The 26,366-nt window shown below is 41.8% G+C and overlaps 1 protein-coding gene across 7 annotated transcripts in view; it reads right to left on the bottom strand.

Moving 5' to 3' along the window:
- Positions 1–26,366, bottom strand: part of NFIA (nuclear factor I A) — a 933,690-nt gene that overhangs the window by 301,064 nt on the left and 606,260 nt on the right. For all 7 annotated transcript variants that reach the window (XM_060231906.1, XM_060231903.1, XM_060231904.1 and 4 more), the window contains exon 3: positions 6,423–6,488. In XM_060231906.1, the coding sequence (XP_060087889.1) occupies positions 6,423–6,488 (66 nt within the window). The remainder of the gene's footprint in view (positions 1–6,422; positions 6,489–26,366) is intronic.

Below are 26,366 nucleotides of genomic sequence, written 5' to 3'. Positions count from 1 at the left end.
TGGGTGACCTACACAGAGTGGGTCGAATGCTACCTATGCGCAAACATGATCACCGATGACAGCTGCATGAGGGACGTACTCCTGAGAGTCTGCGGGGAGGCCACCTTCGAGATCGCCAGAGGTCTCTCGGCCCCTGCGAAGCTCACCGAGAGAACATATGGGGAGATCGTCAGACTCCTCACCGGGCATTTCTTGCCCCAGCCTTCCGTCATCGCCCGCCAATTCCTCTTCCACAAGAGAGATCAAGGGCCCGGAGAAACGGCTGCTGTCTACCTGGCCGCTCTATGCCAGATCGCAGGGAACTGCAGTTTCGATAAGCGGGAGGAAGCCCTGAGAGACCGATTCGTCTGGGGCTTCCGAGACGAAAGGCTGCAGCAAAAGCTCTTCGCAAAGGAAGAGCTCACCCTTCAACAAGCTTTCAACGAAGCAACCGCATTGGAGAGAGCCACCAAATCGTACAACCACATACGTGGAGAAGCAGTCCACCAGGAAGAGATGGCACCGGGCGACCCAGAGGACGAAGAGGCCTTTCAGCTCCACCGCACACAAGGAACAGGCCCAAGAGCCCCCACGTGGCAATGAGCAACAGAGAGACCGGCCAACAGCAAATGTGCCAGCTGCGGCGACCCCCACAAGAGGTGGGACTGTCCCTATCACAACATGGACTGCAGGAACTGCGGAAAGGTGGGCCACATAGCGCAGGCTTGCCGGGCCAAGGCCAATCACAGACGCCAGACCGCGCATCATGACTCAACCGATACTCACATGACATCATCGACTAGCCTGCAGGTAATGAACTTGCCCCTCTCTGCCCCCGACAAGGTCAAAATATCGGTCCTCATCGAGGGCGCTCCATGCTTAATGGAGGTGGACTCGGGCTGCTCCATCTCCATAATTTCGGAGGAGACCCTAAGGAAACTGTGCCCCCGCTGCCGGCTCCAACTGAGACCGGCTGATTTTATACTGAAAAACCCCGTACACATCTTGGGCTAGGCCAGGGTACAGGTAGAGAGAAGGAACTTCAGGGGGCCGCTGGCCATTCTAGTGGTTAAGCGCTAGCTCACGACATTACTGGGACTGGCCTGGTTTCGACTGTTAGGTATTCAATTAGTGGGGGTGGAGCAGTTGCAAACGACCAACTTCGAGAATGTATGCTGGAAATTTCCAGAAGTTTTTGATGGGTCCCTGGGGAGTTACAAGGGGCCGCCCATCAACTTACCGCTTGATCCCCTAGTTAGACCAATCAGACTAAAGGCCAGGCAAGTTCCGTTCGTTCTAAAACCCAAAATAGAAGCGGAACTGGACTGACTCACGGCCCAGGGAGTATTAGAACCAGTGTCCTATGCGGCCTGGGGAACTCCCATAGTAACTCCAGTGAAGCCGAACGGGGATGTGCGAATATGCGCTGACTACAAGTGCACTATAAATAAAGCGCTCCAGGACAATCCCTACCCCGTCCCAGTGGTCAGCCACGTCCTGGCGGCCTTAGCAGGCTCTAAGATTTTTGGGAAGCTGGACCTGGCCCAAGCGTACCAGCAACTCCTGGTAGACGCCAAGACAGCAGAAGCCAGACCATTGTGACCCACAGGGGAGCTTTTAGAGTACAGCGGTTGCAATTTGGGGTCAGTGTAGCTCCGGGGATCTTTCAGAGCATAATGGACTCTCTTCTCAAAGGGATCCCCGGAGTGCAACCATTTTTCGATGACGTTCTGATCACCGCCCCAGACACGGAGGAGTTCAGCAGCCGCCTGAGAGAGGTACTCCGCCGCTTCCAGGCGGCGGGTCTCAAAGTAAAGAAGGAAAAATGCTTGCTTGGGGTGCCGAGGGCGGAGTTCTTGGGTTTTGCGGTTGATGCCGCGGGAATCCACCCGACGGAGGATAAGACCAGGGTGATAGTCCACGCCCCGCCTCCCACGTGCAAGGCAGAGCTACAAAGTTTCTTGGGGTTATTAAATTTTTATCATTCGTTCTTGTCCCACAAAGCGGCCATTGTAGAACCCCTCCACAGGCTGCTTGATAAACAAGCCCCATGGGTTTGGGGAAAGCAGCAAGCCACTGCTTTTCAGGCAGTCAAAGACCTTCTTGTCTCCAATGCGGTGCTCCACCATTTCGATGAAGCCCTGCCACTGATTTTGGCTTGTGATGCTTCCCCGTATGGAGTGGGCGCAGTTCTGGGACACCAACTCCCGGATGGGAGGGAGGTTCCGGTGGCGTACTATTCGAGAACCCTGACCTCCGCAGAGCGCAACTACGCCCAGATTGACAAGGAGGCTTTGGCAATCGTGGCAGGCGTACACAAATTCAACGACTACCTGTATGGTAGGCGTTTCTGTGGCAGGAAGTTTGACTGGCCAGGATTGGACTGGGCCAGTTGGAGGGCTGTTCCGGGTATTGTATATAAAGCGGGACCTGGCCCGCATTTCGCCCTCTTGTGATGTACCAGCTAATAAAGCATGTTTCGTTCAACACGTCTCGTCATCTAGTACATTACAACGGCCTTTCCAAACAATATCCCAGTTCTCTCACTTATGATAATGCTAGAGAGATAGTGAAACAGAGAATATTGGACGTTGTCAGACAAAATGACTTCAATAGCACAACCAAATGGCAGAACCAATCAACAGGGTGACCCCGATGCCCTACCTATACCACTTAACAAACAATGAATATAGGAGAACCTTTACTCTTATGAGGTGGGACGTTCTCCCTTCAGCAGTGGTGGAAGGGAGATACAAAAATGTGCCATTCCAAGAATGATTATGTCCCTGCTGCAATGATGGTATCGAATCTCTAGTCCACGTCATATTTGACTGTGAGGCTTATAATGATCATCGAGAAGTACTTCCATTTTCAACGGCCATACCTTTTACCAGTAGTCAAAAATTGCAACTCCTTAAGAATCTTCTTAGCGATAGGAACCCTGAGGTTACATACAAATTAGTAAAATTTGGCTGGCTAGATTATTTTCCTAGAATAAGGAAAACTCTAATAATTCAGTCAGGAAATGGCTAAACACCTTTGCCAATCGGTTTGCTGTAACTGCCATGTTTTGTTTTATTTGTAGTTTTATAACAGTATTTTATGCCTTTTATGTATGATTTTATAGACAATCAGTTTTAATTTTGTATGATTTTAGTGCTTTAAAAGCTGACAGGCAGTGAATAAACAATTTATTTAAGGGAAGAAACAGAGATCTAGACAAGGTTTTTAGTTTATCTTTGGTTTTAACACTAATTTTACATCTTCAGTGTCAGTGTCTTAAAGTCTGTATTCGTATTTTATGTATATTTTAGGTGGTATCATATTTTAGTGTATAATAATTATTGTATATTTATGTCATCTTTTATTGGTTATGAATTGGACTTTTATGAATTGTTTGCTGGTCTATGACCATTATAAATAAATAAATATATAGTTAAGAATTTACGTATAATACTGCCAGTTTGTTTTAGTGGTATCTACACTGACTTTCTTTGGTGAAGGGGATAGTCTTAATAAACCCTTTCCCATTACCACAAAAATACCTGTGCCTACAATTTGTTTCTCATATTTCATATCCAAGTGAGCTTTTTGATCACCACCTAATTAAAATTAAACATACAAAAATCCCTCATATTTGCTGTAGAATATTACTAATTAACTATAGTAACATTCCATGGATTTGGGGAAGCACAAGGGCTAAAAATTTGCTATGATCTGGAAGATTCCTCCTTCAAATATTGCCTTTGCTACGAACTCCTTATGTGGCCTTAGGCAGACCACTGTCTCTAAACATCTCAGCTGTATATGCAGATAGTTAATACTGGCCTGCCTTATAGGGCTGCTGAGAGGACTGAAAGTGGTATAAATTGTATTTATAGTTTTAATTGTTTTTACTTGTTTAATTTTAATGTATTGTTTTAACTCTGAATTGTAGGTTTTTATTGTTATTACCATATGTTGTGATCTGCCCTGAGCCCATTTACAGGAAAGGGTGGAGTATAAGCCTACTAAATAAATAAACGAAATACTAAGAATCAATATTCAGTGGAGGAACTGAAGGCATATGCCAACATGCCACTTAAATAAATCCCAGCCAAGTGAAATCATGAACATATTTATTTATTTATTATATTTATTTATATTTTGACTTATATCCCGCCCTTCCCACCGAAGTGGCTCATATATGAACATATGAAGCTGCCTTATACTGAATCAGACCCTTGGTCCATCAAAGTCAGTATTGTCTACTCAGACTGGCAACGGCTCTCCAGGGTCTCAAGCTGAGGTTTTTCACACCTATTGGCCCGGACTCTTTTTTGGAGATGCCAGGGATTGAACCTGGGACCTTCTGCTTACCAAGCAGATGCTCTACCACTGAGCCACCGTCCCTCCCTTAGGTATAGTTAATCAATTAACTATACCTAAACTGCCCTTTTTGGGTCCCCCCCCCCCCCTAAAAAAAAAACATTCCTTTGGCTTATGAAGTTAAAGTGTGTCCAACCCTATGGCAATAAATAATTAAACAGATGAATGAATGAATTCCTAAGCTACATTAACAAGTTCAATACAGTTTACCAGAAATGTGGACAAACTAGTTTTGTGAGTTGCTGCATGTTATTCTTTGGTACTTCATACTGTTAGGGAGAACAAGATGCCTTTCATTTTCTAAGGTAAAGTTAAGTTACTTGCAGCTTAAAGCACAAAGAATTAATTTTAATTTTTTAAAAAGTTTAATTTGCATACTGAAAACTTCTTTTAAAGAAAAAGCTGTAATTTTTAATGAGAAATTAATTCAACAAACACTGGAGAACAGCTGCACTAACGAATGCTGTCCTGTTTGCATCTACATTTAAATGTAACATATTCCATGGGGTTAAAAAAAAACTCTTGTAAATTTACAATTAAAACTCCTGTGACATTAACTTTTGGCTGTCAAACCATAAAAATGCATGCTGGTTAGAGATGTTGCTGGGCTTGTAATTCTTACATGTACCATTTCATTATCCCGGTACTAGGATAATGAGAGCCAGTTTGGTGTAGTGGTTAAGTGTGCAGGCTCTTATCTGAGAGAACCAGGTTTGATTCCCCACTCCTCCACTTGCTCCTGCTGGAATGGCTTTGGGTCAGCCATAGCTCTGGCAGAGGTTGTCTTTGAAAGGGCAGCTGCTATGAGAGCACTCCCAGCCCCACCCACCTCACAAGTTGTCTGTTGTGGGAGGAGAAGATATAGGAGATTGTAAGCCACTCTGAGTCTCTGATTCAGAGAGAAGGGTGGGGTATAAATCTGCAAATCTTCTTCTACTAGACTTTGCAGTTTTCTATAATTTACTGGGTTCTTCCTTGAAGGAAAGCAGCCCCGTGGTGCAGAGTGGTAAAGCTGCAGTACTGCGGTCTGAACTCTCTGCTCACGACGTGAGTTTGATTCCAGCGGAAGCTGGGTTCAGATAACCGGCTCAAGGTTGACTCAGCCTTCCATCTTTCCGAGGTCAGTGAGTATCCAGCTTGCTGGGGGGGAAATGTAGATGACTGGGGAAGGCAATGGCAAACCACCTCGTAAAAAGTCTGCCGTGAAAACGTCGTGATGCGACATCACCCCAGAGTTGGAAACGACTGGTGCTTGCACAGGGAACCTTTCCTTTCCTCCCTGAAGGAGGATTGTGAGCTTCATCACATTGTTCTATGCAATGTTTGAACATTGCATAGAACCCTGCAAGTACATGACAAGAAATCGACATCCAATCAAAGTGAGGAGAGAAGAAGAGGAGGGCCAGAATCAAGTCCTTGCTGGTCACAAGGCCAGGAACATGAACCATAGGACAAGAACACTAGCAACGAGGTGATAAGCTAAGCACCAGAAAGTGAACATAGAAACCAGCAAGCCAAGGATCAGAGTCATATAGGAATTATTTCCATGAATGAGTGACCTAATCTCCCTGTATGCATACAAAAACAGGCAGGAGGCATGATGCTCTTTCTCCCTACATGTATCCTTCAAGAAGGAAGCAAAAGAAAAGAGACAGCACTATATGCACAACAATCTTCCTGAGGGCCCTTATGCAAGGGGTTACCACTAGTACAGACACCAATAAAAATAAGTACATAAGCATAAAGCTTAAATATGGAGCGTTAAAAATATGTAAGTGTGCCCAGTATTAATAGGCAGGCAACAGTAGTCCACTAAAGCTTTTTGCTTGGCATTCAGAGCTGGTTCCACATACAAGCAATTAAAGCGAAACTTTAAGTTACTGTTACCATCTTCCAGACCACTACAGTCTCCCATCAGAATGAAGCAAGCCTTTGAGGTGGTGGAGCTCAGTTTTTCCAGTGGAGCAATATTCTAAGTCACAACCTCTATCACCCACTGCTGTGGCATGTTTAATTTTTAAAAAAACCACAAGGAAAATGATTGATTTTCAAATCACCTGAAGGTACAGACTTACCATTTTCTGGCTGGTCCTTAATATCAGCATCACTTGGCTGGCTTGGACTTTCAGACTGACTTGAATCTGAAAAATATAAAAGATGGCCAAAAATGACAGGATTCCACTATGGGAAAGTGGCAGATGTTCTTCAAAGTCTGAATATTCAAATAGAATGTATTGGAGGTTGTTGGGTTTTTAAACAACTATTAGATGGAAAGTAGGCAGGGTAGTATCTTTGCACTTTTTAATGAATATACTGGAAGTGAAGTAATTCACTTCTGATTTCTCAAACTTTGCTTTTTATGAGAAATTGTATACAATCAACATTTATAATCAAACAAGATCTTAAAACTGCTCAGACAACTAAGATTTTGGACTTGTAACTTTCCATTGAGTTGGTATGTTTTTATTATTGTAATCATTTTCAATGTGCTAATGACTTCCAGTCGAGAAATGAAACTTTTGTGCTTAGATTATTAACTACTATTGTGGCTTAATAAGCTGCTTTAATTCTCAGAACCTTCAGAAACTCCCAGCAAATTGATTTACATGTCCTAGGAAATGTTCATGTGGGGAAACATTTAGCAATGGGCTTTCTCATGTGTATATATCTATTGCTCTCTGATTTGAATGTAGCAAATTCCATGTTTGAATCTTTGTGTTAAAATCTGCCAGCACATGGAAACCTACAGTGCTCATGGGATTGCACCATGTTTTGGGGCCTCAGAAAAGGTGGGGTATAAATAAATATGTTTTATTATTCTATACTGTAAAAACCTAGCAACAATGGATAAAGACGACTGAATAAGTACAGGATGTTTTAATAAACTCTTAACAGTTCTGGGTCAAATACAACAAGTGTGTGTGGGGGGGAATAATGAATTGGATCCAAACTAAATTTTCCACTATGAGAAGGGGCAGTTTCTGTCCAATTCCTTTCTCCTGCAGCCCCGCCCCATTGTTTTTCATGTTTCCCTGTCTCAAAAGAACAGCATTTCATGGAGATACAGTGGGAGAGGTGAGGTTCAAAATTTCTGTTCCACTGGTAAAAATTTAGTTTGGATCCAGTCCAGTGTTCCAACGGAATGATGACTTCATGAATATTTGGAATCTATACAACAGCATATATATATATATATATATATATATATATATATATATATATATATATATATATATATATATATATATATATATATATGAAATAGTTCATGTTTATTGAAAATGTATACATATTGGTAGACATAAGTATGGTAGATGTTGATGGATTTAACAGATCATAAATAGTATAGGGTGAATTAAAGGTGGAAAGAAGGATTAGAAATTTTTCTCAATGTAATTGAAGAACTATATGTGTATGTAAAATGCTATCATGTTGCAGCTGGCATATGGCAACCACATAGGATTTTCAAGGCAAATGATTAAGTAGAGACTTTTCTCTGCAAAGTCTTTCTTGGTGGTCTCCCTTCAATGAGACCAACATCCCTTAGCTTTCTAGATCTGACAATTTTAGACTATGCTATACAATTCCACCTCCCTGAAGAATAATATAGCAATTGTATATTCCCATTATTGGGATTTTGATTTTATAATTTTATGATAAAATAGAATTATAAACATAGTTTTCTAAAAAGAAGTAGTAAAATAAAGATTTTAGGGTCATAACATCACCTTGTAGATGCATTTGGCAGCTATATTAGCATAGCAAGCATGATGGCAATATCTCCAGTGACTGCTATTGTGAACAGGTCACCTTGTTTTTATCTTATTTGGACTTGACACATAAATGTGTCAGAATTACAGGTATCCTTTTTCATATCTTGGCTCACTGTTTGGCAATTTTTTTTTTAAAAAAAAAATCCAGCATGAACTCATTTGAAGAAGAAATGATATTGGGTTTTTATCCCACCCTCCACTCTGAATCTCAGAGTCTCAGAGAGACTCACAATCTTCTTTATCTTCCACCCCCACAACAGACACCCTGTGAGGTTGGTGGGGCTGAGAGGGCTCTCCCAGCAGCTGCCCTTTCAAGGACAACTCCTATCAGAGCTATGGCTGACCCAAGGCCATTCTGGTAGCTGTAAGTGGAAAAGTGGGGAATCAAACCTGGTTCTCCCAGATAAGAGTCAGCACACTTAACCACTACACCAAACTGGCTCTTGCATATTAGACCACACCGCCTGACATCACCATTGTTTCATGCAAGGCTTTTTTGTAGAAAAAGCCCAGCAGGAACTCATTTGCATATTAGGCCACACACCCTGATGCCAGGCCAGCCGGAACTGCGTTCCTGTGCATTCCTGCTCAAAAAAAGCCCTGCATGAGAGGACGCCTTTTGTTAATTCCTACATGAAATCTTAACCCTGTAGTTAAGACTTTACCCCATTTATGTACATTAAACAAATCCAGAAGTGTAGCTTAAGAACAACATACTATGAAGATCCCTCCCCCCCCCCCCAAATAATAAGTAGGTGAGCTAGGCTACCACCAGAATCAACAACACAAAAATTTACTTGGAGTTAGATCCTATGGTTAAATGAAGAATCTTGTACCCATGGAAAAAGCATTGGTCCATCAAATTGCTCAATTTAAAGCATCCAGATATTGCAGAAGACTCTTAGGATCCAGTGCTTGAAATTTGTATCCTAAAGTCTATGCTCAATTCTAGAAAATCTTGAAGGCAAACCAAGCAAATTATTTCAACAGCATAATTCAGAGGGGTCCCCAACGTGGTGCTCAGCATCTTCCAAGTATTTTTAGAAAGTGAGTGGGGCCAGGTGAATTTTTGCCCAGCAGGGCTTCCGATTGGTTATTGGAATCTGATGGGCTTTGCAGATTTTTAAAGAGCATTGCTTTGGCAACAGATGCTACCACATCAGAAGGGTTATCCTATTTTGAAAAGCAAAAAAGAGGACATACTTCCTGACTGACTACATCAAACAAGCAATCATTATGACAAATTTCATTTTAAATACCCTTACTATTTAAGCTGTGATAATTGCTACTAACTAGGAACAATCCTAACTTTCCAACCCCAAAAGTGGCCATTTTATCAGTTTAAAAAAGCCCAAAAGAGGATGGAAACAAAAACAAAAACAAAAAAGAGAACATCTAGTAAGTCCTACTCTTTACTGCAAGACTGAATGTCAGTTGTCTGTAAGCAATTTTTTTTTAAAAAACCCAATATATTTATTTTAAAAGCCTTACTGTCAAGCAGAGCTCCTGCCTGAAATGTTGAAGCGTTATTAGAGTTATACATGACCTCTCTTCCTGCCCCATGTGGCAGCCATTTTTTGGTTGTACCCATCACCTTGTGCCAGAATTCCAAAGGTAACTGCAGGCTCAAAAATATTGGGTACCCCTGACATAAGTGTTTCCTAAATTCTCTTCAGATGACAAAGGGTGAATTCACACACACAATAATGTGCTTTGCAACTAGATTTTTACTAAGAATAGCAAAATCCATTTACAAACAGTCGCCATATGAAAGCACCGAAAGATAATTTGTCACATTCCTGTATGCCAGTGCTAAAGTATAAAGAAAAAAAAAATTAACAAATCATTAAAAAATGCAAGCTTCCCACAATAGTTCAAATCAGATTTTTTTGGAGGCGGAATGTCGCATGTTATGGTCCCATTCAGTGGCAAAATGTCTGTAAGTTCCTGTGACGGAAAGCAATGGGTTAAGCATAAGCTGAAGACGCACAGGGCTGCGTCAGGTGACCTGAGGGTGGGGGCAAAGTGCTCTGAGCTCTCAGGGAGGAAAAAAAAAGTTAGTTTAGTGAGGGAAACTGCTGAGGCAGGAGTTCAGTCAGTCGGAGTCTGACAGAGTGGAGGCCTGTCAGAAAAGTCTGTCAGTGGGGACCTGACAGAGACTGAGAGGGTCAGTTAGTGCCGGCCAGAAGGGCTAAGAGGGCAGTTGATCCTGTGAAGAAGCTGGAGACGGAGACGGGGAAGTCTTCCAGAGACTGCCAGCTGGACAAAACCAGCCAAGAGGGCTGTGTGTGTGTGAGTCAGTTAAGACCAGAATGGTCACAGACACCGGGAAACTACTCTAAAGATCTAGTGAGGAGGTTGAGGGAGTGGATGTGGGTCTGAGACACCAAGAAGGGCTGAGAGGAGAGACTCCAGTCGAGGGGTGAGACTAGACACATCAATCCCAAGAGGCCAGACCTTGGCTAGAGGTGGAGAGTGAGTTAAAGGGAACGGTGAACTGTGTAACTGTGAAAGATCCAAGAAAGTAAAAGTGACTGTAAGCTTGAAACAACTGAACAAAGAATAAGCCTGTGTAAATATCTCCCATATCCCCAGTTAAGACTTTTTGTTACAATAAATTTGTGGTTTAAGTTAAAGTTCTCGTGAGCCTATATATTTTGTGGGAAGAATAAACAAAGCTGCTGGGGTCCCATCAACAGAACAAGTAAAAATACCCCGAAGAGACGAAAATATAGAGATCCAGTGAGGCCGTGAGGTGGGCGCTGCTATAATTGGTGGCAGCGGTGGGATTTCGAAGGAATACTCCAAAATAAGTGTCACTAAGACACACAGAAAGTAGAGGGACACTGCAGTAAAGGAATTAAGACAGATTTGTGAAAAATTCCTGTCAGAAATGGCTCCTCCTAAGAGAACTACCACAGCCACGGGGGATGGGCAGACACAAGAAGAGATTCCTGAGGAGAATCCTAGTCAGAGCTTGGAGGCTATGAAAATACAGTTGGAATTGGCCAGAATAGAAGCAGAAAAAGAAATTCAGATGGCCAAAATTCAATCAGAGAGAGAACAAAGAGAGAGAGAAATACAGATGGCTAGGCTGGAATCAGAAAGAGAGGACAGAGAACGCAGAGAGAGGGAAGCGGAAAGAGAGAGAGAACATGAGAAAGAAATGTACAGTTTGAAACTTCAGGAGATTCAGGGAAGGCCAGAGTTTCAACGTGATACTAGAAATGAGAGGCACCTCACAGTAGAACAAAAGAAATTCCCTAAGTACCAAAAAGGGGATGATGTGGAAGCTTTTTTGTTTAATTTTGAAAGAACCTGTAAAGATTTAAGAGTTGCTGATGAGGACAGAATGATTTATTTGAGACCTCAGATCTGTGGAGAGTTGAGTGAAATCTACTCTGAACTGAGGGATGAGGAAACTTCTGATTATCAATTGTACAAGGAAAGGGTCAGAGTCCGCTTTGGCTTAACAGCAGAGCAAAGCAGAAAAAAATTTAGAGAAATCAGAAGAAAGCCTGGAGAAACATACTCTCAACTAGGTTGTCGGTTAGACAGAGCCCTTAACAGATGGGTAGAAGGGAGTAAAGTTTCCACTTTGGAAGACCTGAAAAACTTAGTGGGCTTGGAACAGTTTTATAACCAAGTCCCCTCTCAGTATAGGTGGGTTCTGAGAGACAAGAAATTGAAGACAGTAGAAGAAGCAGCTATGATTCTAGATGAGATTGAATCAGATCTAGGGAGATCAATGTGGACTGCTCCAACTAAAAAACCCCGAGTCTGGAACTCTCCAGAGAAGTCTGGGGCGGGTAACAACAGCCCTGCAAAGCGGTCCAGTCCGCCTCCTTACAGAAAGACTCAGGCTGCTTGTTTCCAATGTGGGGGCATAGGGCACTATGCCAGGTTTTGCCCAGAAAAAGGAAAAAAGACCCCACCAGCTAAGACAGTTAAAATGGTGCAGAGTCAACAGAAAGAAGCAGAAACAAACCCCTCACTTCCAGAGAACACACCACCAGAAAGACCCGCTAGTGTTCTGAAAGTGTGGAAGGTACAGGAAAGCTTGGATGAGGAATATACTGAGACTGTGACAGTAAATGACAAGGAAGTCAAGGCTTATAGGGACACAGGGGCGCGTGTTACCCTAATACAGCCAGAATTAGTAAAAAGTCATCAGTATTTGCCTGGGAAAACTTACACCATAAAAGGCATTAAAGGACCTACATTTGAAGTGGCCCTGGCAGAAGTTCCTATCAAGTATAGAGAGTTCCAAGGTGATTGGATTGTGGGAGTCCTGAGTGACATAGGAACATCGCTTTTATTGGGCAATGATTTAGCTGCTGAGGTAAAGAGACAGCAAGCTAATCCTGTAAACATTGTTACCAGAAGCAGGCCAGAAGCAGCTCCTGAGGTGTGTGTACAGCAACCAGCAGAAGAAGAGGAAACAATGTTGCAGACCATCCCTGCTGCAGAATTCCTCAGAGAGCAGCAACAAGATGACAGCCTGAAGGAACTATGGCAGAGAACTGGGGTGAGTGATAATGAGATCACAATTGAACACCCATGCCAATTTAAAGTGATAGACCAGAAACTATACCGGGTGGCCTTAAAAAGAAAACATAACATAGTATGGGAAAGAAAGAAGCAATTAGTCCTGCCAAGAAAGTATAGGATGCAAGTGTTGGATTTGGCTCATGCATCACCCATGGCCTCTCACCTTGGCATCAATAAGACAAGGGACCGAGTGCAAGAACGGTTCTTTTGGCCAAATATGGGCAAGGACATAAGGGCTTTTTGCAAATCGTGTCAGGCCTGCCAAATGGTGGGGAAAGCTCTAGACAAAACTAAGGGTCTATTACAGCCAGTCCCTATAGTCACAGAAGCCTTTGGGAAGATAGGAGTAGATATTGTTGGTCCTATCTCCAGAGTGACCAGAAGGGGAAACAAGTACATCCTGACCATCGTAGATTATGCCACCAAGTTTCCAGAAGCGGTTCCACTTAAGGATATTGAGGCAAAGACAGTGGCGGAAGCCCTATTGACTGTGTTTTCAAGATTGGGATTTCCAAAAGAGATGGTGACTGATTTAGGCACCACATTTATGTCAAATGTGATGCAAGAATTGTTAAGAGCTTGTGGAATCCGGCATGTGACCACAACAGCATACCACCCACAAGCAAATGGGCTCAATGAAAGGTTTAATGGCACCCTGAACCATATGCTAAAGACTTACGCATACAAGCATCCCAACGATTGGGACCAGAGGTTGCAACACCTGCTCTTCGGGTACAGGGAGGTACCCCAAGAAAGTTCCGGGTTCAGTCCATTTGAACTGTTGTATGGAAGGCAAGCCAGAGGACCCCTTGATGTTCTGAAAGAGGCGTGGTCCGGGAACGAGGACATCCAGGAGACAGATGTCATCTCTTACCTACACGAACTACAACAGCATCTGCAGGAGGTGAGGATGGCTGCTGCAGACAACATGAGAAGATCGCAACGACGGCAGAAGCAGTGGTATGACTCCAAGTCCAGAGACAGAGAGTTCAAGTCAGGAGACAGAGTACTGGTGTTGAAGCCCAGGAAGAAAAACAAGTTAGATGTGGCCTGGGAGGGACCTTATACCATCGCCCATAAGGTCTCCAACGTGAACTATGTAGTGAATTTAAGTGAAGATGGTGAACAATGTAAAGTGTTCCATGTAAATATGTTAAAACCTTATTTTGACAGGGGTAATTTGGTTTTAATTGCAAAGAAGGGAGAGTGTGCGGGAACTGAATTGTCGGGTTGGGGGAAAATATCCCAGGAAGAGACCCTTAAGGAGGTTCAGTTCGCCCCTTCTCTTAATGGAGAACAAAGAGGCCAGTTACAAACAATATTGGGAGGGTACAAAACAATTTTTTCAGATGTACCAGGTAAGACAAACCTAGCGTGTCACAAGATTGACACAGGGGATTCGAGGCCTGTAGCACTCCAACCATATAGAGTGACCGGCCCGAATGCCAAGTATGTACAGCAGGAGGTAGAAGAAATGTTGAAATTGGGTTTGATTGTACCATCAGAAAGTCCGTGGGCCTCACCTGTAGTCCTAGTACCCAAACCGGACAAAACTATGAGGTTTTGTGTGGACTACAGGAGGTTGAATAAAATCACAGTACCGGATGTGTATCCAATGCCTCGCATAGACGAGTTGGTCGAGACAATTGGAGCTGCCAATTTTATTACCACCTTAGACTTGACAAAAGGTTATTGGCAGGTAGCTATGGATCCTAAAGATCAGCAGAAAACAGCTTTTGTAACCAAAGAGGGACTCTTTGAGTTTACTGTGTTACCATTTGGGTTAAGGAATGCTCCCTCCACATTCCAGAGAGTAATTGATAAGATGTTAGTGGGACTGAAAGAATTTGCTCTTGCATATATTGACGATATTGCTATTTACAGTGCTACATGGAAGGAACATTTGCAGCATGTGGCCATTGTGTTACAACGAGTGAAAGATGCGGGTCTCACCATCAAAGCATCTAAGTGTCAACTAGCCATGGCCGAGGTTAAGTATTTAGGGCATGTGCTAGGAGGAGGTAAGATCAAAGCAGATTGGGGAAAGGTGCAAGCCATACATGAGTGGCCTAGACCCCAAACCAAGAAACAAATTCGAGCGTTTTTGGGCGTAGTAGGATACTACAGAAGGTTCATACCTGAGTTTAGCACGATAGCAGCACCGCTATGTGAGTGCACCAAGAAGAAGAACCCTGATCCAGTAAACTGGAATGCAGAGTGTCAAAAAGCGTATGAACATCTGAAAGTGGTTCTGACCACTGAACCAGTGTTGAGAACTCCAGAGTTTTCAAAGGAGTTTACCCTCTTTACTGATGCATCTAATGTTGGGGTAGGAGCAACACTAAGTCAGCAAGGAGAGGAAGGACTGTATCATCCAGTTCTGTATCTTAGTAGAAAGTTATTGGACCGAGAGCAACACCTCTCAGTAATTGAAAAAGAGTGTTTAGCGATTGTGTGGGCAATAGGTAAACTGAAACCATACCTATGGGGAAGGAAGTTTACATTATGTACAGATCATTCTCCCCTGAAATGGTTGAACCAAGTTAAAGATACGAACAGCAAACTCATAAGGTGGAGTTTACAGCTCCAAGATTACAACTTTGACATCCAGCATATCCCTGGGAAGCAAAATGTGATTGCTGATGCACTGTCAAGAAGAATGTAAAGTTTGAAGAGTCTGTTTGTATAGTAGTGTTAAAGAATATTAGTCTGTATAACTGATGAAGAATGCATATAATTTTGAAGTTGGGGTTATAACAAAAGTGTGGTGTTATAATATAGTGTAACCCAAGCAAGTGTGCCCATGTCCCATTGCTCAGCAAAAGGCTGAGACCTTTCGCCTTGCGCAATGTCTCAAAAGGGGGAGGGACATGTGACGGAAAGCAATGGGTTAAGCATAAGCTGAAGACGCACAGGGCTGCGTCAGGTGACCTGAGGGTGGGGGCAAAGTGCTCTGAGCTCTCAGGGAGGAAAAAAAAAGTTAGTTTAGTGAGGGAAACTGCTGAGGCAGGAGTTCAGTCAGTCGGAGTCTGACAGAGTGGAGGCCTGTCAGAAAAGTCTGTCAGTGGGGACCTGACAGAGACTGAGAGGGTCAGTTAGTGCCGGCCAGAAGGGCTAAGAGGGCAGTTGATCCTGTGAAGAAGCTGGAGACGGAGACGGGGAAGTCTTCCAGAGACTGCCAGCTGGACAAAACCAGCCAAGAGGGCTGTGTGTGTGTGAGTCAGTTAAGACCAGAATGGTCACAGACACCGGGAAACTACTCTAAAGATCTAGTGAGGAGGTTGAGGGAGTGGATGTGGGTCTGAGACACCAAGAAGGGCTGAGAGGAGAGACTCCAGTCGAGGGGTGAGACTAGACACATCAATCCCAAGAGGCCAGACCTTGGCTAGAGGTGGAGAGTGAGTTAAAGGGAACGGTGAACTGTGTAACTGTGAAAGATCCAAGAAAGTAAAAGTGACTGTAAGCTTGAAACAACTGAACAAAGAATAAGCCTGTGTAAATATCTCCCATATCCCCAGTTAAGACTTTTTGTTACAATAAATTTGTGGTTTAAGTTAAAGTTCTCGTGAGCCTATATATTTTGTGGGAAGAATAAACAAAGCTGCTGGGGTCCCATCAACAGAACAAGTAAAAATACCCCGAAGAGACGAAAATATAGAGATCCAGTGAGGCCGTGAGGTGGGCGCTGCTATAGTTCCATTCTTTTGCATTTCTAAAACCCATAAAAATTCACCTATGTCATTAATATGATATGGAGATAAAATTTACCAATATTTAATTTTTGAAAATTAAAGGTAACTGCCATAAGAATTAGAATTAATATTGTATCCATGTTAGGCGTTCATTTAAATTTCTTTTTCCCTCTCCTTTTTCTACACATAGACATGCACAAGGAAAAACATGTTGCTGTTACCTCATCACCTTGCACTCTTTATAACTTTTTTTAGTGACTATGTTACTACTAGCTATATTTTACCTCCTATAATAATTAACAGCAGCTCTAGAAATAGAAAACTATACAGAATCTATAGAACAAAGCAGTAGACAAGTGCATCTTTAAGACCAACTAAGTTGGTCTTAAAGGTACACTTGTCTACTGCTTTGTTCTATTGCTTCAGACCAACACAGCTACCTACTGGGATCTATATACAGAATCTAGTTGGAAGTCTTTTACAAATCCATTTTCATTGTAGAAATAGTTTTCACTGATGTGTTAAGCTATGGCTAGTACTGTAACAAAACTTTAAAATTATATAAACATAATTGGCAAATGTAAGGGTTTTTTTCCCAAAAATATTCATTTCAGTGGGACTTAGTTAAGCCGAAGCACAACTGTCCTTGAAATTTCAAATGGATTGTTATCAGTGTTCGAGCATAAATGTAATATAGAACATGGAACTACAGGCATTATACTGAAAAAACTTGAGTTAGAAGAATGTATTTGCATTTTATTCAGGAATCTAGTTTTAAGAAACTTTAGTTGTTAGATTATTATAAATCTCACAATATTCAGGAGGTTTAAGAGGTCTATAAGTAGGGTTTAGACAGCAAAAACTAGTTAGAGTTATGTGGTGATTCTACAGAATATAATAAGCAGTGATTAACAGCTAGCCTGAATAGAACTGAAGCAATATGATTGTCTATATTGATGAATAAACTCGTCTCCCCCCTCTAATGTGAATAGTAATGGGCTTGTTCCATTCTGCCGGTGTTACTGGTTGGTCAGCCCACATGGCCCTAATCTTTAAGGCCAGAGCTGGAACATGGTAATTAGCTTCTCATGAGCACCTGTGACCCACAGGATGGGAGGGAGGAGGTCAGGAGTGATGAGGAAATTTTCTAGAGGGTTCCAACAAGACTGTGTCCTGACTGGGTGTCATCATCATAGGGTTGACAGGTCCAACTCAGGAAATACCTGGGGACTTTGGGGAGACTTTTTCCATTCCCTAAAATAAATAAATAAAATTATAGCAGTGCAGTTCCCCTGAATAATCTTCATTTCCTCATCCTCTTTTTTACCTTCAAAGACTTCCCCAGCAGCTGCATTTCCACTAAATGAAAGTGGAATTCATCATACCTCCACAAGTTCCTTGCCATGGCCTTATTAAGGGACTCACTCACTCACAAAGCAGCCAAAATAAGCATAGTTTGCAACCCATACTTCTGTGATTTAAGCTTTCCAAGATTTAAAGACATATTGTGGCTGTTGGGGCAGGGCTTCCCCCTGCCAGTCAGCTGGCTGGCTGCAGGGAGGAGCCTGCAAAACTAGGGCATTCCCCACCAGGACCTGAGGACCAGCAAGCCTGGTGCTGATTGGCAAAAAACTAAGCTAAGAGCCTGGAGATAGGGGCTAGCTTGGATTCTGGTGGACTGAAGGTTTGGGATATGACAGGAGTGTCCAAACTGCAGCTTGGGAGCCTCATGTGGCTCTTTCACACATATTGGGAGGCTCTCAAAGACTCCATCACCCTGTCAGCTAGCTCTGAGAAGGTATTTTTCTCTCTTAATCACTTCCCCAAACCAAGCCAGCTGGCAGCTTGGAGAATGCATTTAAAGTTAAAATTGCTTTCTTTCCACCTTTCCTTTCCTCCCTTCTCCCCCATCTATTTGCCTTCCTTCCTTCCTGCTCTCAAACATCTGAAAGTTTATGTATTGTGGCTCTCAAACATCTGATGTTTATTTTATGTTGTTTTCTTTCCACCTCTCCCTCCTCCCCAATTTATTTCCTTCCCTCCCTCCTTCCCTCCCTCCATCAAACATCTGATGTTCATGTCTTCCAGGTCTCAAACATCTGATGTTTATTCTATGTGGCTATTGCTTTAAGCAAGTTTAGCCAGCCCTGGACTATTACATAGTTATATTGCAATAGACAACAATGTAGCTGTGACCTTTCACTCTTGAATTTAAGGTTTTGGCCATCTAATGCCTGTCGTGGAAATGTGTTAGATAGTTAAGCTAGTTCTCTTGGGGTTTTTTTCTTCTGATGTATAACTTTAGAGTAATTGACAGACATTAAATAAAACTTTATAATATTTTAATAAATTTAAGCTTGGTTACTTGTGTAAATTACAAGCCTTGGGAACACATGGGGGTTCAGCTTTGGGCTTCTTGATAACTGGGAACTGGATTAGGAAAATACTCAGCTTCTGATGAAGCATCTGATTCCATATTCAGGCTTTTGAGACTTTTTTTTTAAACATGCTTACAGATAGGATTTCTGACTTTCACAGACACAGTAATATTATATCAAAATCCTAACTCTAATCCTGAAACTTTATCAGTCTCTGAAACCACAGAAAACTGTGGCCTTTTACCTAACCTGGGGACCTCTTGTTCTTTTTTTTATTCAGAGTCCTCCCTTCTATTTTTCCAATAAGAGTTTGGGGACATGGATAAGTACATTTATAAATCTATTATCTATCAATGTTTAGAAGAATCGTGATGATCCTGACCCATAAAAATAATTTCTATAGGATAATGAAACTATATATTTTCAGAAGGCTATGAATAAGAGATTTAAATAAATTATTTAAATATTTAAAGAAAATATTATTAGGTGGAATGTAAATAATTAGATCACTGAACTAAGTATGTGATAGGCTTCCATTGAAATGTATTTTTCAGGTCATATGAAATAAATAAAATCCCATATGTGGTGTTTGATCCATGAACTGTGGTGCTTGATCCATGATCTTTTCAGGTAATATGATATAAATAAAAACCCATCACTGGTGTTTGATCCATCATCTTTAACATATCCAAGAGGTTCCTAGTTGTAGAAATGAGAGTGCAATCTTTAGAACCTTTACTGAAAATGTAATTTGAGTGAACTCAACAGGAACAACTTCTGAATAAACATGTTTAGTATTAGGATATAAACATTTTTCTTTTTCCTTTTACCACCACTGGCAGATCAGGCAGCTAGCACCATATCTATCCCCCCAAGATCTGGCTACAGTGATCCATGCAATGGTCACTTCCAGATTAGACTACTGTAACTCGTTTATGCTGGCTTGCCCTTGAAGCTGATCCGGAAACTGCAGCGGGTGCAATATGTGGCAGCTCGCCTGCTGACTGCATCACCTGTATGGGTGAGCATACAGCCAGCACTCCGTGGCTTGCTTTGACTGCCTATAGAATACTGGGTCCGTTTCAAGGTGATAGCCTTGACTTTCAAAGCCTTGCACGGCCTGGGACCAATATATCTACGGGACCATTTCTCCCCATATATACCCTGGAGGTCGCTTCGTTTGGCCTCCCAAGATCTTCTGACCATCCCCGGGCCAAGAGATGCCTGTCTTGCCTCTACCAGGGCCAGGATTTTTTTGATCCTGGCCCTGACCTGGTGGAATCAGCTCCCTATGGAGATCCAGGACCTACCTGGCTTGTTAGCCTTTTGTAGGACCTGTAAAATGGAGCTGTTCCACCAGGCTTTCGGATGAGGTGGCAGGCATCTACACGTTTAGATTGGCTGCCCCCTCCCCCCGCTCTATCACACTGCAGTGCTATCTTGTTATACCATCAAGATGGACCATCTTGCTGTACAAAATTGGAACTGATTTTATTGGATTTTTGTAATTTTATTGTGATTGCTCTGTTATTTATATTGATTTATATTCTGTCAATATATTTATATTGATGTAATCTTTTCTGTGAGCCCCGTGGCACAGAGTGGTAAAGCTGCAGTACTGCAGTCGGAGCCCTCTGCTCATGACCTGAGTTCGATCCCGGTGAAAGCTGGTTCAGGTAGCCGGCACAAGGTTGACTCAGCCTTCCATCCTTCCGAGGTCAGTAAAATGAGTACCCAGCTTGCTGGGGGGAAAGTGTAGATGACTGGGGAAGGCAATGGCAAACCACCCCATAAAAAGTCTGCCATGAAAACGTTGTGAAAGCAACGTCACCCCAGAGTCGAAAAACGACCAGTGCTTGCACAGGGGACTACAATTACAAAAAATCTTTTCTGATGTAGTCCACCTTGAGCCCCCATAGGGGAATCAGTGGAATATAAAAAAAACAAAAATAAAAAATAATAATGAATGCAAGACATATGACACAGCAGGAAAACTCAAATGTTGCATTTATACCACAAGAAGTCCTATGACACAGAAGGTAACTATGTTATCCTATGTATCCCTGTGGATATTTTAAAATATATGTTATTGGAGTGCCATGTCACTGGACCATTGCCCAAAGACTTTCATGTTACAAAATAATGTTTGAGTTGTGCTAAGTGATTTTTCATCAGCAGATGAGATTGAAACAGCATACCTCTACCTAAAAATAATGCCACTCTCTCCCCTCCTTTCCCTTCACAACACCAACAATCCAACAGAGAACTGACTACTGACATTTATTAGTTAGTTGAGAACAGCAGCTGGTAGTGTTATTTGGGACAGGGCATGGACATCAGGAAATCCCTTTATTTCTCCTGCTCATTCATAAGTCTTTAATATTTTCCAGAATGTGAAGTCACTCCTTGATGAGTGTTAGGGTTACCAGGTCGGACTCAGGAAATATCTGGGGACTTCAGGGGTAGATTCAAGAGACTTTGGGAGTGGAACCAGGAGCAAGGTTGTGAAAAGCACAACTGAGCTTCAAAGGGAATTCTTGCCATTATATTTAAAGGGACCATGTTCCTTTTAAATGCCTCCCTCATTGGAAATTATGAAGGATGGGGGCACCCTTATTTTTGGGGCTCATAGAATTAGAGCCCCTGGTTCAGTCTTTTTGGAAAAATTCTTTTGTGGGGTTAGTAGATGCACCAGATGCTATGCTGAAAGATTGGTGCCTCTACCTCAAAAAACAGCCCACCCTCAAGTCCCAGATACCCACAGATTGATTCTCCATTATACCTTATGGGAACTGGTCTCCATAGGGTATAATGAAGTGCCCAGCAAACATTTAAACCCCTCTTCCACTTTCTGATAACCCTGAAGTGGGGAAGGGCCTCCAAACCAGGGGATCCCCTGCTCCCCACTGGGGATTCAAGCAACAAAAACCACTGTGATATGCTGGCTAACACATTTAGTAAAACTTTTTAAAGGAGTCATATAAATCTTTTGTGCACATTATAAAGAAGTACAACTTTACAATATTACAAAGAAAAGGCCATCCAATGAACACCCAGATAGAGGCTCATTTCATGAAAAGTCTTCCTCAGGATTTCTATTTCCTTCAAAGTTAACAGCTACTTGTTACAATTCAGTATTGATATCAGGAGCAGGCCAGCCTTAACCTCTTTTCTAAACAGATGCAAAAGCCTTCTGAATTTGGCTAGGTAATTGCTTTCTACCTTGTATTTATATTAGGAGCAAGCCATTCCTGAACCTCTTCTCTATTCAGATGCAAAAGCCTTCTGAATTTTAATGGCAAAATGCTCTCTCTGAAGAAAATAGGGATACTTCTGAGGAAATTTTTGACAAAATGAACCAATACCTATATTTGGGTGCTCATTGGATGGACTTTTCTTTGAAATATTGTAAAGTTGTACTTTATAATGTGTACAAAAGATGTATATGACTCTTTTAAAAAGTTTTACTAAATGCCAGCATATCACAGTGTTTGTTTGCATTTCCTGTAATATGAACTGTGCTCCAGGTTGTTGTTTTTTTCCCAACTGGGGACTGGCAACCCTAATGAGTGTATAAGACCTGTAAGATACAGAGACATTAAACTAGGATGTGGAAACAACCCCAAGGTTATTTATTTATTTATTACATTCGACTTATATCCCGCCCTCTCCGCAAGCGGACTCAGGGCGGCTCACAACATCATGTCAATACAATTAAACCAATAAAATATAAAACCATAATTTACATATTTCAATTTTTAAAAACCATTCTGTGGTGCTGCATCAGTACAATATAGGCGGCATTGAATTTTCGAACAGCGACCACCAGCATTCAACGTGATGTCCGATGGCAGCCCTCTTTCTGTCAAGCATTGAAGGCCTGCTTGAACAATTCGGTCTTACAGGCCCTGCGGAATGCAGACAGATCCCGCGGGGCCCTTATGGCTTCCGGAAAGGTGTTCCAAAGTCCTGGTGCTGCTACCGAAAAAGCCCTAGATCTTGTCACACATAACCTGGCTTCTTTTGGTCCGGGGGCGGACAGTAAGTTTTTTGCCCCTGAACGCAGTGCTCTCTGGGGAATATATGGAGAAAGGCGGTCCCGTAGATAGGCAGGTCCCTGACCATAAAGGGCTTTAAAGGTCAATACCAACACCTTGAAGTGAACTCGGAACACAACAGGTAGCCAGTGCAGCTCTTTCAGCACTGGTTGAATGTGCTCCCATCGCGGCAGCCTCATTAACAGCCGTGCCGCAGCATTCTGCACTAGCTGTAGTCTTCGGGTTAGGGTCAAGGGTAGCCCCATGTAGAGAGCATTACAGTGATCTATTCTTGAGGTGACCGTAGCATGGATTAGCATCGCTAAATCGTTGTGCTCCAGGAAAGGAGCCAGCTGCCGCATTCGCCGAAGATGAAAAAAGGCGGATCTAACAGTGGCTGCTACCTGGGCCTCCATTGTAAGGAAGGACTCAAGGAGCACGCCTAAGCTCTTGACCTTAGGGGCCAGTATTAGTGGCACCCCGTCAAGAGTCGGCAGATGGATCTCTCCCCTTGGACCACCCCGACTCAGATAGAGAACCTCCGTCTTTGTCAGATAGTTTGCCTATACGGCCGGGTCTGCTTATGGTTTTTTTTAAGAGAGGACGGACCACTGCCTCTTTAAGAGGTGTAGGAAAGATCCCTTCTACCAGGGACCTGTTGACAATACCTTGTAGTGGTTCACACAGCCACGTCTGGCTCGCTTTTATAAGCCAAGACGGTTCCAGTTTGATAAAACCAAGGTACAACACTCACATTTCAGATAGCACATCATAGTGATAAGTCTATACTCTCTTAGGAAAATTTCTGATGCACAAGACAATCCACTTCCACTGGTACCTACCTAAAACTGTTGTCTACAATCGGCATTAACCAAGAAAGTGGATAAAATGAAAACTTTCCTCCCTTGCACCTTCTTAACTCATGCCGCATTCAAATAATCCTTCAGCAACAAAATTTATTTCAGAATTTGGTTCAATATATTATCTGTTCTAATGACCCTATTTCAAAATTGTTTCCAGCAAGCCCATTTACCCTAAGTTATATCCCATCAGCTCCTGAGAAAAAGGTGCTACAGTGGCAAAATCACAGGAACACTACTCTTATTTTTATTAGAGGATTCTGATTTCCCACACACTGGGAAAGCGATTATCTTTGTTAATGGAAATGTAAATCAAAGCTTGCTGTTGTTTATTCCAGACAGACATTTGTGTGTTAAGTCTGTTTATCAAGCAACACTCTGTCTAAGCCAGGATGTGGATAGCCTTTGTGAGAAGATGTATGCAAATATATTTCCCAGGAGTCCTAGCTGCAAACTTTTGTTGCCAACCCCCCTTACCTTTGACTCATTACTTTACCAGTAAAATTGTACTAAGCCAGCCCATGAGTAGATGAGCAAAAACAACTAGCTAGACTACGCTGATGAGCATGAATGAAACCAAAACATGTGCGCACAGTCTGCTGCCCTTTATTCTAAGCAGACTTTGTGTATTACATCTGTTTAGCAACCAATACTTTGTCTGAGATGTTGAGTTTTGTAAGAGTTCCCATAAACTCCAGTTCAAGTTCTGCACTCAAAATCATAAATATTGATTCTGCTCATTAACAGTATCTCCAAAATAGATATACTTATTTATTCTTCTAGAGAATAATTGATTTGTTCATTGCTCCTTTTATGTATTTAAGCATTAATTCTTTTAAAAATAAATGCCTTTAATGCTAGAGCAGACTTAATCTACAACAGCAAACTTAATTTTTGCCTTAATCAAAAGGAAAGGTTTCTGTTTTTAAAAATTCTCCAACATAATGCAACTATGTTTTTTAAAAAAATCAAGGAGAGAAAAATCTGTAACCTAAAGGAATTAAAACTCAGATTTTCAGGTCTCCTCTTCCCCCATTAGACAAATAAACACTTTGGACTTCACTTGTTTGTATTCTCCTCAGTAGTGTTGTATGCCTCAGCAACTAAAAACAAAGAAACTTTTGGCTGCTCAGACAAAATGCAGAAGCTCCCCAAACGACGAAGGGGGGGGGGGGGCGGGAAACATTCAAAAAGTCTGACAGTCCATTCAATATACAGATGATGGCCATAATGCATCCAGGGTCCCCTTGCTAATTAAATATGCATTGGCACAGTTTTGATCGATGCAAGCCATGGATCAGATGACACACCTGCAAAATTGTGAGCCCAGAGCTCCCAGGAAAAAAAGGGGGGAAATACAGCCTGTCTCCTTATCTTTGTTTTCAAAGGCTCTCGATTTCTGTGCTTAGATATCTAATTTAATTCTCTCACCCCTCAGCAAACTGGATTAGGAAAGTCAATACTGCCTTTGTGCATCGACAGGAACACACAGCTTTCCTTTTATTCAATTTAGCCATGACCTTTAGACAAAGATAATGACAACTGTCTAAAAGAAAGGTACAGCTACAAGGAAGGAGCTCTTGAGGAGGCCCCCTTCAGCCTCCTGCAGTTCCTCCACTCTACATTTGCCTGCAAGATGACTAAAAAAAATACAATAAAAGCTCCCTTTTTGTAAGCAGCTAATGTTGAGGCTAATCTCTAAAGTCCTGCATACTTCCATAGACAACTTTTTGCTTAGTAGCAGATTTCTGAATTCAAAGTCACTTGCTAATTATTTGCCAATAAAATTTAACAATGGCTCCAATAATATATTGTTTAAAGACCAGACTTTTAAAAGGGCTACAGTAATTTATAAACTTGAGAAAAAAATATGAAGCAAATCCCACAAAAATATATTATTGGTTATAATGTAGGAAAAAAGTACTCACATCTTAACATCAACCACTGAATTTTAAATATCAGCTGTGAAGATTCTGTGGAAAAGATGCCACAAAATGTTATAAATGGTCCACCTCTCTGCATTTCAGATTTGCAATGGTGTCAAAAGGGCTGGAACTAACCTGATTTCCCTCAGTCCACTAAACCATCCTTGGGTGGTAACAAATGTTCAATAGCTGTAGACATAACTGACATTCATTTTTAATTAGTTACTAGTAATCTGTAGATTTTTTAAACCAGCACAGTGTCAACCAGAAACTTAATGGTTACATACACCTCAGTATGGCAAAATATAAAGAATATTTAAATGCCAAAAAGAACCATATAGATCAACAATGTCTGCCTTTCTGTCAAAGAAAAATATAAAATCATTTTTCATCGCCACAAAGTCCAAAAGGAATATAAACAAACACACACATTCAAATTAAAGACTCTTTCCTCTTACTCATTTTCTATACCCCTTCACAACCAATTTTCATTACCAACTTCTATGAATTCTAACATGATTTAAATTTATTGGGTCATTAAAATTTTTAGAGAGCTTCCAATTGGATCTGTATGGCTTTTCAGACACATGTGCAGCTCAGTTATTTAAAATTAATTGCAGAACAATAATTTTAAATTACTTAGCACTGTACTGATCTCAAGTGCTTTGAAATATTTGATCTATTCTCTTAAAGCAATCAAAGTTCTGCTGTGTATGAGCCCCAAAAAGGAGTTTCAGATGCTGATTGGGCCTTTCATGAGTTATATCAAAAAGAGGGTGATCATAGAAACTGATGTAAATTAC

The sequence above is a fragment of the Heteronotia binoei genome, chromosome 2, assembly GCF_032191835.1.
Source record: "Heteronotia binoei isolate CCM8104 ecotype False Entrance Well chromosome 2, APGP_CSIRO_Hbin_v1, whole genome shotgun sequence".
NCBI lineage: Eukaryota > Metazoa > Chordata > Lepidosauria > Squamata > Gekkonidae > Heteronotia > Heteronotia binoei.
Note: the sequence above shows the minus strand (reverse complement) of the source record. Positions and strands in the feature narration are given on the sequence as shown.